The sequence below is a fragment of the Octopus bimaculoides genome, chromosome 22 (assembly GCF_046866305.1).
Source record: "Octopus bimaculoides isolate indiv1 chromosome 22, ASM4686630v1, whole genome shotgun sequence".
Taxonomy (NCBI): Eukaryota; Metazoa; Mollusca; class Cephalopoda; order Octopoda; family Octopodidae; genus Octopus; species Octopus bimaculoides.
Window position 1 is genome coordinate 34,993,534 of NC_142949.1, and position 18,063 is coordinate 35,011,596.

General features: G+C 38.1%; 1 protein-coding gene across 7 annotated transcripts in view; it reads left to right on the top strand.

Moving 5' to 3' along the window:
• The window catches only part of LOC106874165 (exportin-7), a 51,468-nt gene that overhangs the window by 24,117 nt on the left and 9,288 nt on the right, over positions 1-18,063 (top strand). For all 7 annotated transcript variants that reach the window (XM_089339567.1, XM_089339569.1, XM_089339568.1 and 4 more), the window contains exons 12-29: positions 563-735; positions 1,508-1,565; positions 2,414-2,546; positions 2,993-3,098; positions 3,801-3,936; positions 4,354-4,427; positions 4,629-4,773; positions 5,863-6,019; positions 6,772-6,839; positions 7,513-7,601; positions 7,944-8,051; positions 9,693-9,775; positions 10,482-10,536; positions 11,761-11,920; positions 12,409-12,547; positions 13,475-13,635; positions 14,541-14,639; positions 15,272-15,399. In XM_089339567.1, coding sequence (XP_089195693.1) covers positions 563-735; positions 1,508-1,565; positions 2,414-2,546; positions 2,993-3,098; positions 3,801-3,936; positions 4,354-4,427; positions 4,629-4,773; positions 5,863-6,019; positions 6,772-6,839; positions 7,513-7,601; positions 7,944-8,051; positions 9,693-9,775; positions 10,482-10,536; positions 11,761-11,920; positions 12,409-12,547; positions 13,475-13,635; positions 14,541-14,639; positions 15,272-15,399 — 2,072 coding nt within the window. The remainder of the gene's footprint in view (positions 1-562; positions 736-1,507; positions 1,566-2,413; positions 2,547-2,992; positions 3,099-3,800; positions 3,937-4,353; positions 4,428-4,628; positions 4,774-5,862; positions 6,020-6,771; positions 6,840-7,512; positions 7,602-7,943; positions 8,052-9,692; positions 9,776-10,481; positions 10,537-11,760; positions 11,921-12,408; positions 12,548-13,474; positions 13,636-14,540; positions 14,640-15,271; positions 15,400-18,063) is intronic.

Below are 18,063 nucleotides of genomic sequence, written 5' to 3' on the forward strand. Positions count from 1 at the left end.
TATCCTTCAAAGCTTCCATACTTTTTTGAAATTTGCCAACAGCTCATGTAGGGACACACCTCCCTCTTTAAACTATTCATTTACTGTTTCACTTTCTTTGTATTATTCTCTATACCGTACATGAATTTTTGGCTATGTGCTTCCTAACCATGTGGTCTTGCGGTTCAGTCCCACTGCATGACACCTTGGGTGAAGCCTCAAGTCAACCAGAACATTGCAAGTAGATTTGGTTGTCAGAATCTGAAAGAAACCCTTTGTGTGTGTGTGTGTGTGTGTACATATGCTTGTGCTGGTGTTTGATGGTTGTAAACAAGCCTCACTGTCATACCAGCAGTGTTCTTTGTTTCCAGTATTCTGTGGAAAAAATGTCTGGCCATGGGAAATAAGATCTCACCTGGAAACAGGTGAGGGTTGGTGACATCTGACTTTAGTAAATCTGCTTCAACAAATTCTGTTTGACCCATGCAAGCATGGAAAAATTGTTAGATGATGATGATGATGATATGTGACTCTCAGTCCTTTTCTGATGTTTACAATATTTGTTTGTGATCTATTTCTGCAGATGTGGCAATGCGCACCAAACAGCATACATTATTTATTGAGTTTGTGGCAGCGTATGGTGGCTTCAGTTCCTTATGTGAAAGCTTCAGAACCTCATCTCTTAGAAACCTACACACCAGAAGTCACTAAAGCCTATATTACCTCAAGGATGGAATCTGTCCATGTGGCCCTCACGTAAGATAGCTCTTTCTTTATTTGACGGTGGTGGATGGGCAGAATTATTCATTAGTGTTGAAAAAAAAAAAATACTTTGCAGTATTCATTCTGGTTCTTTATTTTCTGAGTTCAAATCCCACTGAAGTTGACTTTACTTTTCATACTTTTGGGGCTTGATAAAATAGAGTAGCAGTCACGTACTGAGGTCATTGGTATCAACTGACCCCTTCACTTAGAATTATGGGTTTCATGCTTAAATTAATTTAAAGATGTGTAGGTTTTAAAGTCTTTCTTTATTGTTGTAGTACATGTGTATGGTGGAAGGTGAAGGCACATGGCCTCAGTGCTTAGAGCATCAGGCTCACAATCACGAGGTAGTGAGTTCGATTCCCAGACTGGGCTATGTGTTGTATTCTTGTGCAAGACATTTTATTTCATGTTGCTCCAGTTTACTCAGCTGTAGAAATGAATTGTGACGTCACAGGTGCCAAGCTGTATCGGCCCCTTTGCCTTTTCCATGGATAACATTGGTAGCGAGGAGAGGGGAGGCTGGTATGCATGGGTGACTGCTGGTCTTCCTAAAACAACTTTGCCTGGGCTTGGACCTCAGAGGGGAAACTTTCTAGGTGCAATCCCATGGTAATTCTTGACCAAAGCAGGGTCTTAAAGTTTGGTTTAAGATTTCAAGTTTTTAGGCCTTAAAGAAAAGCATTTTTCATTATTGTTTTTTTCCACAAATATGTAAACATGAATGCTTATAATTGGACATGTTTTTGTCTTTTAATTCCAGTGAGGGCCTTGAAGATCCTTTAGAAGATAATGGGATGGTAACTCAACAACTAGATCAGGTGAGTTGATCTGTTTGTAATTTCTTATTTCCGAAACTGGTGCAGATAGAGATAAACAGATGAGAGTGGAGCAATGGATGTTTGGTTTGAATCGATGCTTATGCATACAGTGTTTGTGTGTGTGCTGGCACATGCAGTGCACATTCACTTGGACTCACACACACACACACACACACACACACACACACACACACACACACACACAGCCAGCTAACCAGTCAGCTAGCCAAGGCCTTGTAAGTGGTTTTGGTAAACAGAAACTGAAAGAAACCTGTCATATGTACGTATATATATATATATATATATATATATATATATACGTGTGTAAGTGTTTACATTTATGTTTCTTTGGAAATCGCCAAGCTACAAGTGGTGGTGTAGTTTTTTTATATCACCTGTGAACAAATCATAAACTGGTTTGTTGCCCTCACATATGTATAGAATAAGTGATTCCTTACTTGAAAAGCAGGTTCAGCCCCATTGTTTGGCACCTTGGGCAAGTGCTTCGGGCTGACCAAAGCCTTGAGAGTGGATTTGGAAGACAGAAACTAAAAGAAGGCCATCGTGTGTGTGTGTATATTTGATCTCCCCCTACCCCACAGTGCTTGACAACCAGTGTTGTGTGTGTTTACATCCCTGTAACCTAGCGGTTTGGCAAAAGAGACCAACAGAATAAGTACTAGGCTTTAAAAAAATTTTTTTTTAAATTTGTTTGACTAAAATCCTTAAAGGCAGTGCTCCAGCATGGCTGCAGTCGAATGACCGAAACAAATAAAAGAATAAACGAATATATTTCTGAAGGTGTCAGTTGTGCAGTTTCATTGTACCTGGTTTCTCTCTGATTGCAGCTATCAACTATAGGACGGTGTGAGTACGAGAAAACCTGTGCATTACTGGTGCAGCTGTTTGATGAAGCTGCTCAGCGGTACCAAGAACTGATTTCATCTGGCGGACAAAGTGTAGAAGTAGCAGTTCAACAAGGTGAGTGGCTCTGATGACACCAGATTCCTTACATTCTCTGTTTGTCATGTCTGTGGGAATGGTAGTAAAGAGGAGAATCTAGGTTTTCCTGATGTTTGGGTCTTTCTCAAAAAGCGACACAAGTGGGGTGATCCTAATTTGGGATTGAAACTGGACCCTAACCGATACATTTTTAATTCAAAAACAAACCAAAGGAGGAAGAAAACTGCATGCAAACCTTAACTGTCCCTTTTCCATGCTGGCATGAGATGGATAGTTTGACCAGAGCTGGTAAGTCCTGGGGCTACACAAGGCTCCATTGTCTGTTCTGGCATGTTTTCTACAGCTGGAGGGCCTTCCTGAATACAGGGACAGGTCTTGTTTGACTTTTGGAAAGTGTTTTATCTCAGTGCTTCATATAAAGTTATACTATGCTTAATAACGACTTGTTTCTATTTCTCCACCAGGCCGTCTAACATGGTTAGTGTATATAATTGGTGCTGTTGTTGGTGGAAGGGTATCGTTTGCCAGTACAGATGAACATGATGCTATGGATGGAGAGCTTGTATGTCGGTAAGTACATTTCTTTTACTCCACACACAGTCTCCCCTTATTTCCCACCTCTCCTCCCATTCTATCCCCCCTCATTGTTTTAATGTTGTTCTGCTTCTTTTGGTTTCATTGATAGTAAATCATTTCATTTTTGTTTCACAGTTCAGTCGTAACCATCTTTATTTTTTCATAGTGTAGCTAGGATTACATTAACCATTGTGTTCTTTGGCTCTGGGTTCAGTCACACTGCATGGAACTTTAAGCAAGTGTCTTCTGCTATAGCCTTGGCTGACCAAAGCTTTGTGAATGGATTTGCTTGATGGAAACTAAAAGATCATCATCATGTGTGTGTGTCTTTGTGTTTGTTCCCTAATACCATTTGACAACCTGTGCTGGTGTGTTTACATCACCGTAACTTAGTAGTTTGGCCAAAGAGACTGACAGAATAAGTGCTGGAGTCAATTCATTTGACTAAAAATTCTTCAAGGTGGCGCTCCAGCAGAGCTGAAGTCTAATAACTGAAACAAGTAAAAGATAAAAAAAACCATATTGAACACGTTGATAAATTATTGTCTATATTGTTATGTGAACATTTGTTGAGTTAGACAATTTGCTTTCCAGGGGGTGGGTGTGTTGTAAGTATGTAGTAGCAAGCTGTAAGCAGTTAGATAACTGTTTAAAGGCATCTTCATAATATTGACGGTGTTTATAATGTGATTACAGAGTACTGCAGTTGATGAATCTCACCGACTCTCGTTTACAACAGAGTGGTTGTGAAAAACTAGAACTTGCCATCTTGAGTTTCTTTGAACAGTTTCGGAAGATTTATGTTGGTGATCAAGTACAGAAAACTTCAAAGGTCAGGCACATTTTTTTTTTTTTTATAATTGTTATTACTGTTGTTGATAATATTTATTTCTTTATTGCCCACAAGGGGCTAAACATAGAGGGGACAAACAAGGAGAGACAAAGGGATTAAGTTGATTACATCGACCCTAGTGCATGACTGGTACTTATTTAATCCAGCCAAGCATTGACAGGGATTCTTTGGGCTTGAAAAAATGTAACAAAAGTAACAGTTAAAGGAAATATTAGCCATTTTACATACTTTCTAAAGGTAATCAAATAGGAAATAACATTTGCTACCCAAGGACAAAAATAGTGTTACACAGTGTTCTCAATCAATTTCGTTTTATAATCTCTAAGATGTGAAACTACTTAGTGATTTGTGTGTGTTTATTTATTAGTTCTTACCTTTTTATTGTTTATTCTACAGGTTTACCGAAGACTTTCTGAAGTTTTAAGGTTGAGCGACGAATCAATGGTATTAAGTGTTTTTATAGGAAAAATGTAAGCAATTAACAAATATATTTTACTTTATTGTTTTGTAGATGTTTGTAGTAGCATGATAAATGTTTCAAGTATTTGATATCAATGTGTATTTTTATCTTTGATACAATCCAGAATGAAGTTGTTTGTCTATTTAATAATATTTGCTATGTTTGTCATTTTTTTTTTCTCTTATTATTTTACTTATTCCTGTTCCTGCAGCATTACAAACTTGAAATATTGGGGTCGGAGTGAACAGATTATCACGAAAACACTTCTGTTATTGAGTGAGTTATCAGTTGGTTACAGTAGTGGCCGCAAACTAGTCAAATTAGAAGCCGTACAACTCATGCTCAATAACCACACAGTGAGTCTCTCTTGCTTTTTTAATCTACTTTACTGCTGCTACTACTACTATTCCCTGCTTTTCTAATATTGACTCTGAACTAAAAGTGGTAAGCTGGCAGAATCGTTAGAGCACTAGGCAAACCGCTTAGCAGCATTTTGTCTGTCTTCACGTTCTGAGTTCAAATTCCACCAAGGTTGACTTTGTCTCTCATCCTTTTGAGGTTGATAGAATAAGCCCCAGTTAAACAGTGAGTGGGTGGGGGCTATCAATGTAATCAACTTACTCTCCCCCCCCCTCCCGGAATTGCTGGCCTTGTACCAGAATTTGAAACTAATATTAACGCTGAACTAATTTTACTAATAAAAGTTTTATGTAAATAGTGTTATAAAATTTAAATAAAGCAACAGGCCTATTGTTGGGGTTTAATTGTTATTTGGTAAGTGGCTATGTCATAGAACACCTGCCATTCTGTCTTGCTGGGTGACAGTGTTACTGATTACATTGTAGAACCTCTGCCATTCTATCAGTTTTATATAATTTGCTGTGATGAGCTGAGGTAACTCACAGGAGGCACAGGGGTGGACCAAGAAAGAAAACCAACTAAACCTCCAACCTTGATAGTCTTTTAAACCATTTTAACCCTGTCTGAAGCATTTTCTTAAGTTTGTTTTATATATATTCTAAGTAATATAAAGCTTTCCTTTCATAAGACCCAAGTTATTCTGATGGCTGAAAAAGAATATATATCAGATATGATGCAGGGACACCAGGATATATGCCCTGTGTATCACGTGATTAACAGGACATTACACTACATACACACACACGAGGGAGGCAGGCAAATGTACAAAATTATATTATGTATATATGTACACATCTACGAATGTATATAAATGTTTGCATGCATATTTATGTATTTATGTGTGCGTATGTTGGTCTACGAGTGTTTATGTGAATACAAACAGCATCAAAAATCATATATATATATATATAATGTATATGTTTGGTGTACTTTGAGATATTTTGTTGAAGTTTTCTGCTCATTATATATTAATTAGTTATAAAAATGATAAATGCATTGATCAAACACTGTATTCCTTTCCATAGAGTGACCACTTTCCATTCCTGGGAGTGAACACAAACGGTAATATCATGGCAGACATGAGGTGCCGGACCACATTCTACACGGCGCTTGGGAGGTTGCTGCTGGTAGACCTGGGTGAAGACGAGGAGAAGTTTGACCAGTTTATGTTACCACTTACATGTAAGTATATTCATATTGTCTTTAGGCCTTGCCGTTGTTGTCATTGTCTTAGGATTATTTGTTAGTTACACGAGACCATGCATTTGCCCCTGGAAAGCACTGGTGCGGGTGTCATGTAAAATGCACTGGTGAGAGTGCCTTGTCAAGGACACTGGTGATGGTGCCACGTTTTTTTTTTACTGGTAATGGTGCCATATAAAAAGCACTAGTGATGGTGCCATGTAAAAAGTACTTGTGATGGTGCCATGTAAAAAGCACTAGTGATGGTGCCATATAAAAAGCACTAGTGATGGTGCCATGTAAAAAGTACTTGTGATGGTGCCATGGAAGGTCATGCTTCAGCCTGTATCGGTTGGGCAGCATCTCTTGTAGCTGTACAGGCCTGCATGGGGTGGAGATTGGGGGGAAACAGCCCTAGCTATATGACCGCTCTGGGCTGAGAAGTTTGAGGTGGGCAGTGTGATACAGTGAGGCACAGTGGCTTCTCTCTTTCTCTCTACCTGTTGAAAGCAACATCTGGTACCTGCTCTATGCCAGTCAAGCATAGGATTTTAACTAGATTGGCAGACTGTTCCTTTTGCAGTTGTATCATTACAGTGAGGCAATGCTAGGGTGTTGTTTCTTGGTGCAAGCCTAAAGGGACGAAAGGTTAAGTCGATCTTGGTGTGATTTTTTAAGCTTTTCGTTTGGATCCTGCTCTTTTGGTTTCTGTTTTCCCTTTCTGACTTCACGTTTCTCTTTATTCTTTGCAGCTGCTTTTGATGCAGTCGGAAACATGCTTGCCAATGCAAACACCCAAAATAAAATGGAAGAAGCTAAGGTGAGATATTTTTATCTTTTGTTTGTCACAGTCATTGGATTGCAGCCCATGCTGCAGCTCTACTTTGAAGGGTTTTAGTCAAACAAATCGAGACCCCAGTACTTACTTTTGTAAAACCTGGTGCATATTCTGTCTGGGCAAGGTTGTTTATGGAAAACCAATAGTTGCCCCTGCATACCAGCCTCTCCTCTCCATGCCACTGATGTTGTTCAAGGGAAAGACAAAGGGGCCAATACAGTTTGGCACCAGTGACATTGCAACTTATTTCTTCAGCTGAGTGAACTGGAGCAACGTGAAATAAAGTGTCTTGCTGAAGAACACAACACACAGCCCGATCCGGGAATCGAACTCACTACCTCTTGATTGTGAACACGATGCTCTAACCACTGAGTACTTTTTATTGTAGCAGTAACATTATACAAAATTATTGAATAGTTGTTTGAACTACTGTATTTTCCAGTATACATTGTGAAGTTTTCCAACTCAAATTTACAGCCAAAAAAGGTAGGCTGACTTATTCACCAAAACAATTTTGGGAGGACCAAGAATTCCATGATTTGGAAAGATAGTAACAATGTTTGAATGTTTAGACCTACATGTTTACACTATATACTACATTGATTTGTATGCCAGAAAATTCAATATTGTTTATTTTTTTTATTTTTCATTGCAGAGGTCATTAATTGGTCTGGCTCGAGATTTACGAGGTGTTGCGTTTGCCTTTAATACCAAAACTAGTTATATGATGAATTTTGATTGGATGTATCCTTTTGTTTTTTTTTGTTTTTTCATTAAATTGTTTTGATTTATTATTAAATGAAACGAAACAAAATACTAGAATTAATTAAAAAAATATTTTCATTATTTACTATCCTTTTCTTAATTTATGCCCTGAACCCACTTCTATTTATTCTAACACATCTGTCATTAGACAACTAGCCGTAACCTACTGATGTTGAATAAGAAAAACAAAAAAAAAGACTACTCCTGTCCATCCTCAACTCATTTGTTTCTAATGAAGTTCTTCTGTTGCAAAGGTCAGTGTTTGTAATTAGTGTTGCTTAACTGAAACGATGTTGTTATCACCTCCTTAATTAACACCAGCTATCCTACTTACACACCAGTATTACATCGGGCAGTTGAACTGTGGTACCACGATCCATCTGTTACGACGCCTGTTTTAAAACTTATGGCTGAGCTGGCTCAGAATCGGTAAATATAAGTTTAATATATGTGCTTGTTATAATGCGGTCCTGTAACATGTTAGATACAGGAAGCCTTCGTTAATGAAAAAAAAAAAGAATTTCAATCCCTGGTTTTGATTTCCAGTCAGAACTGTCTATCTCATTTTATTAATACTTTTAGAGAAAGGCATGAATGCCTCCTCCTGTGTTGCTTTCTCTTTCCCATAAATCTGAAATTTAATATGCCTTGTTTCTTACTGATTTGACCCTTTGAATCCACAAGTATACTTTAGTGGGAAGTGATGCGATTTTTTTTTTTTTTTGACTATACTCCTGGAAGACGCAAAACAGGACGGCCACATGGTTTTTGTATTTATTGTTGAGAATAACAATGTTTTGGTCATTTAGTGAGTCATAAACAGAAAACAACATGGCTACCTGCTCTTGTGTCTTCCAGGGAGGTACATTCAATTGAAATCACTCCAGCTAAAGCATACTTGCAGATTCAAAGGGCTAAGGTCTCTAATAATGTTTGTTGTATGTTACTAACTATAATACTAATAGTGTTAGAGATGAGGGTGCATGGACTAGTGGTTGGGTGTTGCGCTCATGTGAGCATAGGTTCAATTCCCAGGCCGGGCAGTGTAAAGCACGTTGTCTCACGTTGTGATCACTTTAGTATGTGACGTATGCAGCACTGTGCACCTGTACAGGTATTGTGGATTTGATGGAGGGAAGTGAGCTCGTATGCAGCACTAACATCTGATCACTGTAAACCGATCATTCGTGCAGGTTGTTCAGCCTACTTTTTCTCAAGTTGTCCATATTAGAATTGAATAATAGATATGATATATTAAAATTATTAAAAACAGGAAAAAATTCAACCAATACGATAGTATTTCTATTATTTAAACATTTAAAAAAAAAATTTGCAATGAGTTGTTGTTAAGTTTATCACTTTTCCTACTATTAACCTCGGGCTCGGTGGTTAGAGTGTCAGGCTCACAATCATGAGGTAGTGAGTTCAATTCCAGGACTGGTCTGTGTGTTGTGTTCTTGAGCAAGACACTTTATTTCACGTTGCTCCAGTTCACTCAGCTGTAGAAATGAGTTGTGATGTTGCTGGTGCCAAGCCGTATTGGTCCCTTTGCCTTTCCCTTGGATAATATCAGTGGTGTGCAGAGGGATGGATGGTATGCATGGGTGACTGCTAGTCTTCCATAAACAACCTTGTCTGGACCTGTGCCTTCCAGGGGAACTTTCTAGGTGCAACCCATGGTCATTCATGACCGAAGAGGGTCTTTACCCTTTTACCCCTGGCTAATATTTCCTTCAACCCTTTCTTTTGTTACCTTTATTCAAACCCTAAAGAATCCTACTCAACATATGGCTATGATGCTCCCTAACTACTTCTGCTCATGATCAGAAATACACATATTGCCAGCCACTGAGGGACACGTCAAGTGGTTACTGCCAAGCAAGTCTGTGGTATTGATCAGAATCCAGTCCTTGATTAACCTGAATAAAAATTATGATAATGAGATAATGATGAGAGGTTAATAGTTCAGAAAAATTATAATCTTAACTGTTTTTGTTTTTTGTATATTCAATTTCCTTAAATTAATAAAATTTCTTGTTTTCAAAATCCCTGTCTGAATGTTGTTTTCAGCTCACAGCGGTTACAGTTTGATGTTTCTTCTCCAAATGGCGTGTTATTGTTTAGAGAAATTAGCAAAATTGTTGTTAGTTATGGTGAGTATTTCCTCTTAAACATTCCATCAATGTCTCTCAATTTGTTTATTCTGTTTATTTATTTATTGTCTTTTTTATTTTCACTCCTCCTCCATTTTATGATGTTTGCATGAAAGGGACGGTTCTATTGGAGCCGTTGTTTTGTTTTTTCTTCCAGTTTCGTGGATGACCTTTCTTCTGTCACTAAACACTTCAGCAATGAAGTAGGAAGTCCAATCTGCCTTTTAATTTCTCTTATTTTTCTGTCAGCCAAACCGTGAGCAGAGGTTTTGGGCTTTGGTCAGAGGCCCAACACAAGATTTAAATTTACAATCAAGTGATTTAGTCATCAGGACAGCTCCTCATCTAATTGCGACTCATATAATTTTGGGTTAGGATTTTTCAAATGAGATTTAAAAATTATGAAACATATACATCTACAGTGAAAAATCTAAGCAGGATTGAAAAAAAATTGTTTTAATGAATTTCTGGTTCACTTTGAATGGAAATAAAGACTTACACAGTTTACAATTTGTGTCCTTGGGGAGCAACTGTTTTTTTCCTATTTGATTACTCCTAGAAAGTATGAAAAATGGCTAATATTTCCTTCAAACTTTGCTTTCGTTACATTTATTCAAACCCCAAATACTAATTACTTAATGGAAACCTATATGTAACTTATTTATTTTAAATAATGTCGTTTTTTTTATCTCTTTGTTATTTCCAGGTGAACGAATCCTTTCTATTGGTGATATTCCCAAGGATCAATTGTACCCTATGAAATATCCTTTCACGTGAAATATAAAAACTGCACCATAATTTCCCAAGTTGACCCTTTTGTAGCATATTATTGTTTGCAGTTTACATAGACCTTACGGCTTTAGGAGCATGATGGTGTTTGACAGGGATCCCCTGTGTTACAACCTGTCTTGATATAGGGATAGGTGGTACTTTGTTTTCTTCTCATAATAATTGTTTTGTAACACATGCTCAAAGATCAAACATTTTGTGAGAGGATTTGGTTATTGTTACTGAAATCAACCCCTAGTGAAGTAAAAGCAAAACTGGCTCTCACATGAATTGAACTTGGAATGTAAAGGGTTGTAACTATATTATTGCAAGGCATTTTTGTCTGTCGCTGCACCATTCATTGTCGTTGTTGTCATATCATTATTATTATTATTATTATTATTGAGTGAGAGAGCAATGCATGCCATCAAAGTGACACTGGGGTAGAAATATATGAAGCCCAGTATACCCATCTGATGAGGGTATACAAGGCACATGCATCACAACCATAAGTGCATGACATGGTGATCTTATATCAAGATAAACAGTGCATGACCTTGCAGGTGGGGCCCTATTAGAATTTTTTTCAGGTCGAGTAGCCCATCCCACTCAAATGATTCCTGAATAAGGTTTGTTTAAGGATGCTGAACGAAACACCCATGTTTCCACTGGTGAATTGTCCAAACCCCAAAGAATTCCTCTCAACACATGGCTATGATGCTCCCCCACTACTTCTGCTCGTGATCAGCGATGCTCTTATCATCAGCCACCAAGGGACATGCTCAACTGGTTAAGGTCAAACAACTGACAAGCAAATCTGTGGTATTGAGCAGAATATTTGCTGTAGCCCATCTTTTGTATCAAAACAAAACAACATACAATATAATCAGTTAAGACCAGAAGCCATGAGAGCCACTGCCTGGTCCTGCATCAGGACATTTATTATTATTATTATGATCATCTCTACTATACCTACAAAGGCTGCAATTACTGGTGAAGAGTACAGAGTACTAAAGGCAGCCTAGGACCAGGGGTGCTGTTAAATGAGGTATTGGGTTTGGCCTTCATGAAACGTGTCCTGTAGGTTTTATGTTTTCTTATATAGTCTTTGGAGCTGCTAACCTTTATGGTACCAGTAAACGTTTCACACAAGCTGATACCTTTTGTATTTAATTATCAAACTGTCACTGTGTTATCCTTAACTCTATGTCTCCCACATTAAAAGGAATTTCCATATGTTTTTCAATGTTGAAGGCAGCCCTGTGTGGAAACTATGTAAATTTTGGTGTGTTCAGGCTTTATGGTGATGATGCCCTTGATAACGCTTTAGCAATGTTTGTCAAGTTGTTATTATCCATACCACAGAATGATCTTTTGGTAAGTGATCTCCTTTTTCATCAGACCTGAGTATGTGAGAGAGAGAGAGGAAGTGTGTGTACAACTACTTGATACCAAATGTTTTTTTGTTTTCAGTATATCACTGTTTATCACACACCAGTTGTGTGATATCAGTGATTTAGAATAAAGCACATGTTGATTCATGTAACTAAAAGAGCACAACTGCTTAGGAAGAAAATTAGCTAAAACGAGATGCAGTTCAAATTTGTGCCAAGACGGTAGCACTGATACCCTCTGACTGTGAAAGTTCTTAGTAAAGAGAAGTTTCTTTCATACATTGGTGACTGTAATAGTCAGTGGCAGTCAATACATTCAAATATTGATCTTGCCATTTTTAAAAAAAAACATTTTCTTTTATTTTCATTTCCAGAATGCGGAGGCAGTACAGTATACACATAATATTACCTGTACAAGTTTTATAGATGTTTTTTTTTAATTTGAAAATTTTTTTCTTCTTATGATATTAGGATTATCCAAAACTCAGCCAAAACTATTACGCATTGCTAGAATGCCTTGCTCAAGATCACATGATGTTTATCAGCAACTTGGAACCGCAAGTCTTTCTCTACATTCTTTCAACAATATCTGAGGGACTAACTGCTTTAGGTAGGTTTTGTTCATGTTGTTCGTGTTGTTGTTGTTAGAATATTTTGCATGCTGGCTGTAAACTATAACGCACGTTTTGATATTAACCCAGTCATACTGGGACACTCTGCAACATGGCTAGACTATAAAACATTTGTTCCATAGACCTGTAACTCATTAATTAGTCCACATCAGAGTTAATTATTTCAGCAAGACATGGTCACCACATTGTGTTTTTAGATTATTTTTTCTTGCTATCGTTGCTCATATCATGGCTGTGTGGTAAGAAGTTTGCTTCCCAGTCACATGGTTTGGGGTTCAGTGCCACTGCATGGCTCCTTGGACAAGTGTCTTCTACCAATAGCCTTGGGCTGACCAAAGCCTTGTGGTCGGATTTGTTAGGCAGCAACTGAAAGAAGCCCATTGTTTGCGTGTGTGTTATTGTCTCCTTCTCTTAGCATCATGTGATAGTTGGAAATGAATGCCAATGTCATGCAAGCAGTGTCCCTTCTTATCCTCAGTCAGCATAGATCTGACCCTGGGGAAATATTACCTCATCTAGAAACTGGTGTGGGTTGGTGAGAGAGAGGGCATCTGACTGTTGAAAATCTGCCGAAACAAAATTCTTTGCAGCTCACATGAGCATGGAAACATTGATCTTAAAACAATGATGATGGCCTGTGAATTGAGGCCGACTTTGCCTTTCATCCTTTCAGGGTTGATAAATTAGGTACCAGTTGCATACTGGGATCAATGTAGTTGACTTAACCCCTCCCCCCAAATTTCAGGCCTTGTGCTTATAATAGAAAGGATTATTATTATTATTATTATTTCTAATCACGCTATGGTATGTATAGTTTGTACTGATTTGGTTATGTAATACTTGGTTATTACATATATATATATATATCTATATACATGTTCTGTGTTTCTAATTGTAATATCTAGACACTATGGTGTGTACAGGCTGTTGTGCAATACTTGACAATATTGTTACATATCTATTTCGACGTCTAACTCGAAAGAAAAAGAAAAACCACCCAACCAGCATACGAGACAGTGAAGCATTCCTCAGAATCCTTGAAGTCCATCCAGAAATTTTACAACAGGTGAGAAAACTTCTAGCTTATGTCTATATATATGTGTGTGTTATGTTAGCAGTGCTTCAATTTCTGTTCAGATAATCTTTGTTTTTCATCCTTCCAGAGTTAATAAAATTAAATGAAAATACCAGTTAAGTTTGGGTGGGGTGTTTTATCTGTAGATCAACTATTTCTTTGTTGTTTTGTGATTGGGTTTGGTTGATGGAAACTAAAAGAAGCTTGTCATATGCATGCATACATACGTGAATACATGAATAGATACATACATACCTGGATTTGGTTGATGGTAACTGAAATAAGCTTGTTATACATACATAAGGGTAAAGATCCCCTTCAGTCATGAATGACCATGGGATTGCATCTAGAAAGCTACACTCTGAGGCACAAATCTGGGCAAATTTGTTTATGGAAGACCAGCAGTTGCCCATTAGTATTTAATTAGATCATCATCATCATCGTCATCCAATGTCCGCTTTTCCATGCTTGCATGGGTGAGATGGAATTTGTTGAAGCAGATTTTCTACAGCTGGATGCCCTTCCTGTTGCCAAACCTCACCTGTTTTAGAGCAAGGTAATGTTTTTCATGGAAAACAGGTAACAAACAACCTCGCCTGTATGATGATAAGGATGCTCATTTGCAACCATTACATGATCTCTAGACAAGGGTACACATAACAGACACGCACATACACATGATGGGCTTCTTCCAGTTTCCATCTACTAAATCCATTCACAATACTATAGTAGAAGACACTTACCCAAAGTGCCATGCTGTGGGACTGAACCCAAGACCTCATGGTTGGGCAGTAAGCTTCTTAACTACACAGCCACACTTGATTTTTGATTAAATTAAATGACTGTAATTTATAGAGATCTCGCCTCACCTGTCTGTTGTTTTCCTTCTGTTTCAGATGTTGTCCACCGTTCTAAATATTATCATGTTTGAAGACTGTCGTAATCAGTGGTCCATGTCCCGGCCTCTCCTGGGCCTCATCTTGCTGAATGAAGATGTGAGTAGATTTAATTTTGGTTTGTTGCTTTGGAATTGGTCAACGCATCATAGCAGTTGTACAAATAGGGAGTGACGAAGAAAGGTGGAGGTGTGGTTTGGGAAATGTCAGTATGGTGAGCCAGGGGACAAGATGAGAGGTGTAGAAGTGGCTCAGAAAGTAATGGGGCGAGCTGCCAGAAACGTTGGCATGCCGGGTGAAATTCTTAGCGGCATTTCGTTTGTCTTTACGTTCTGAGTTCAAATTCCGCCAAGGTCGACTTTGCCTTTCATCCTTTCGGGGTCGATTACATAAGTACCAGTTACGCACTGGGGTCGATATAATCGACTTAATCCGTTTGTCTGTCCTTGTTTGTCCCCTCTGTGTGTAGCCCCTTGTGGGCAGTAATGAAATGAGAAAGTAATGGGGCGGTGATGTGCAATAGTGGTTCTCAACCATTTTTTTTTTACCTCTGGATCCCTCTGTTTCCTGTTTTACCCCCACTGGACCCCCATTGCCATTCAATACAGTGGTTGTGATGGTGATTGTCATCATTGACTGTGTTCCCAATGGTAATAAAGGTTTTGGCAATGTTGTAAATGTAGTTTGTTATTTTGGTAGTATTGTCTTATTTCCTTCTTATTCTCTTTCAGTATTTCCATAAACTGAAAGACAGCATCATTTCCAGCCAACCTGCAGACAAACAGCCAGCCATGGCACAATGTTTTGAGAACTTGATGGAGGGAATTGAACGATCTTTACTTACCAAAAATCGAGACAGGTAAACCTAGCCTTGTTGCCCACTTCTTTTTTCCCACCCAATATAAATCACATTTTCTTTTTATATTTTACAGATTACACTGAGAGTTCTCCCTTCCCCCTCTCTCTCTCTCTGTTTAACAGGAACAACATTGAATATTGGATTTGGCATCTGTCCGATTCCTTTTTCCTTTCTCCACGTTCTTTTAGTTTATTTTTCTTGTTGTTATCATGTCTTCCTTTCTCTTTCTCTCTCTCTCTCTCTTTATTTCCAGGTTTTTTTTTTCAGCTTTTCTCATATACACCTCTCTCTCTCTCTCTCTCTCTCTCTCTCTCATACATACACGCATAAACATATATATATGTATGTATGTATAGATAGAGGGAGATTGGCAGAAGTGAACAAAATACACCTGATGGCATTTGGTTACTGGTTTTTTTTTTGTATTTATTGTTTAATTTTTAAATCCCTCCATGGTGAACTTTACCTTTCTCTTTCCTGACGTCACTGAATTAAGAACCTACCAATGAATGGAAGGTGGTGTCATTGGCCATACTCTTGAGGGCAGTGCTGCCCCAGTATGAGAACAGTCAAGGAAATATATTTACACACATGAACAAACACATTTACACATTTGGAAATTCAAGCAGGAAGAAGAGAAAAAAGAGCAGAAATATCGTAGAGTTTATTTATTTATGTAATGTCGATCAATCTTTCCATAGCTTTTCAAAGTTGCCTGTATGTGTGAATGTTAAGGCTCTCAGACTGTGAAATGCTGAAAAACAAGTTGCCTGGTTCCTGGCTGTCGGCTGGCATTAGTAAAAATCAAGGGAGATGATAAACGCATTTTGTCTGTTAGGGAAGGGAGGTCACTCTCATTGTAAGCCAAGAACACTACCTTGGAAGCATTCCGAAACCGTTTCAGATGAAACATAATTTTACAAACAAAAGAACGTCCCAAGAATGCAACAGGGACGTGGCTGAAGTCTGTCAAAATGGGAGAATGACCAACAAAATTGATCATTGTGGGGTGGGGGTTAGATGAAGAATATAGTTTGTGATATGATATTTTAAGTGACCTGATACAACCAGAAATAGCCTATTTGATATTTACCAACCATAGGCCGGAACCACAGGTTTATCCAACCCTACCTGGTACATATCATTTTCAAGTACCCGATTTAATCTAAATCCTTATTTTACTACCTACACACACACACACACACATTTATATATTCATGATGATATGATCAGTGCAATGTGTACTGGATAGACTAGAAGGTGCTAGGAGTTGTGGTAGTAAAGATGCACTGTCATTGACCTCATTACAAGTAATTAAATACATTTCTTATTGTCTTCTGTGAGAGCGTATGACTCTTCCCCTAACTGTTTTGTTATGAAATACTTCTACCTGGCTTTGAAGAATTTTGCAAGCTGAAGTCGTTAACAGGTGAGTTGGTTACACTCACATATATATATATATGTGTATATATGTATTAATTTTTCTTTTTTATTTGTCTTTAACATTAATTATTAATCTAATTAGTTCAAAGTAGCACCTCATTTTAACGTCTTCCAACACTCCCATATTATGGATATTTTTTTATATGTAAGAGATATGATATACGAGTGGACCTTATCAAAAAGAAGTTGCTGATCCTTGATATATGAAAACAGGAAAAAATTCTGTTGTTTTTGTGATTCTTGTGTGACTGAGTGATTGCACACAGGTATAGACTATACCTGTTTAATGTATAAAGACTTATGTGGACTATAAATGTATAGACAGGATGACAGGTTAAGATGTGCCACCTGGACACCTCATCTTCACTATCTCTTCACAACTCTTACTGATCTTTCTCTCCTTTCCTTACTGAATGTGAATCACCATTCAGCTCCTCTGCCAGAACCGGCTCTGTCTCCACCCCACCCCTGCTTTCTCTCATATCTTAACCCCTTGTCCCCTAGCTTCAAGCCACCTGCCCCTTCCTGTGGGGTTCGTAGTCTTGTGGGCTGCATGCTGACCTCAGTAGTGCTGGTGGTATGGATTTAAAAAAAAAAATATAAAAAAGGGGCAGCCGGTACTTGCTGGCTGCCCTGGGTTAGCATTAGGAAAGGCATTCAGCTGTGGTTGGCATTAGGAAAGACATCTACCTGTAGAGACCATTCCAAAGCAGATATGCTGGAGCACAACATCCAGTCCTTGGGTCCAACAGATCCTCTCCAACCATCCAACCCGTGCGCCTATGCCAGCATGGGATGTGAACATTAAATGATGATGTTGTGGATACTGTATAATGTAATCAACTGCATGACTATATAATGTATAGACTGACTGTATAATGTAATCAACTGCATGACTATATAATGTATAGAGCAAGCGGCTGTAATGTGTAGATGTGACTGTCTCTTGTATTGATTGGGTTTGTGTTGTATAGTGTGTTGGTGGTTGAAATGAGCAAAACAAAATGGTGCCATTCAAAGAACTGTCCTGTAAATGGTTGATGGTTATAGTATCTGTAGAGTATTTATAAATGATTTACAGCATTTAGGTTCATTCGACCAGGTTGTGGGTTCAATCCTGTCACAGTTGACTTTGCCATTCTTTATCCCATTGGAATTAATGAAGTGTGTACCAGTAATGTACTGGGATTCAGTCAACTACAACCATCTTCTGCTTTAGAA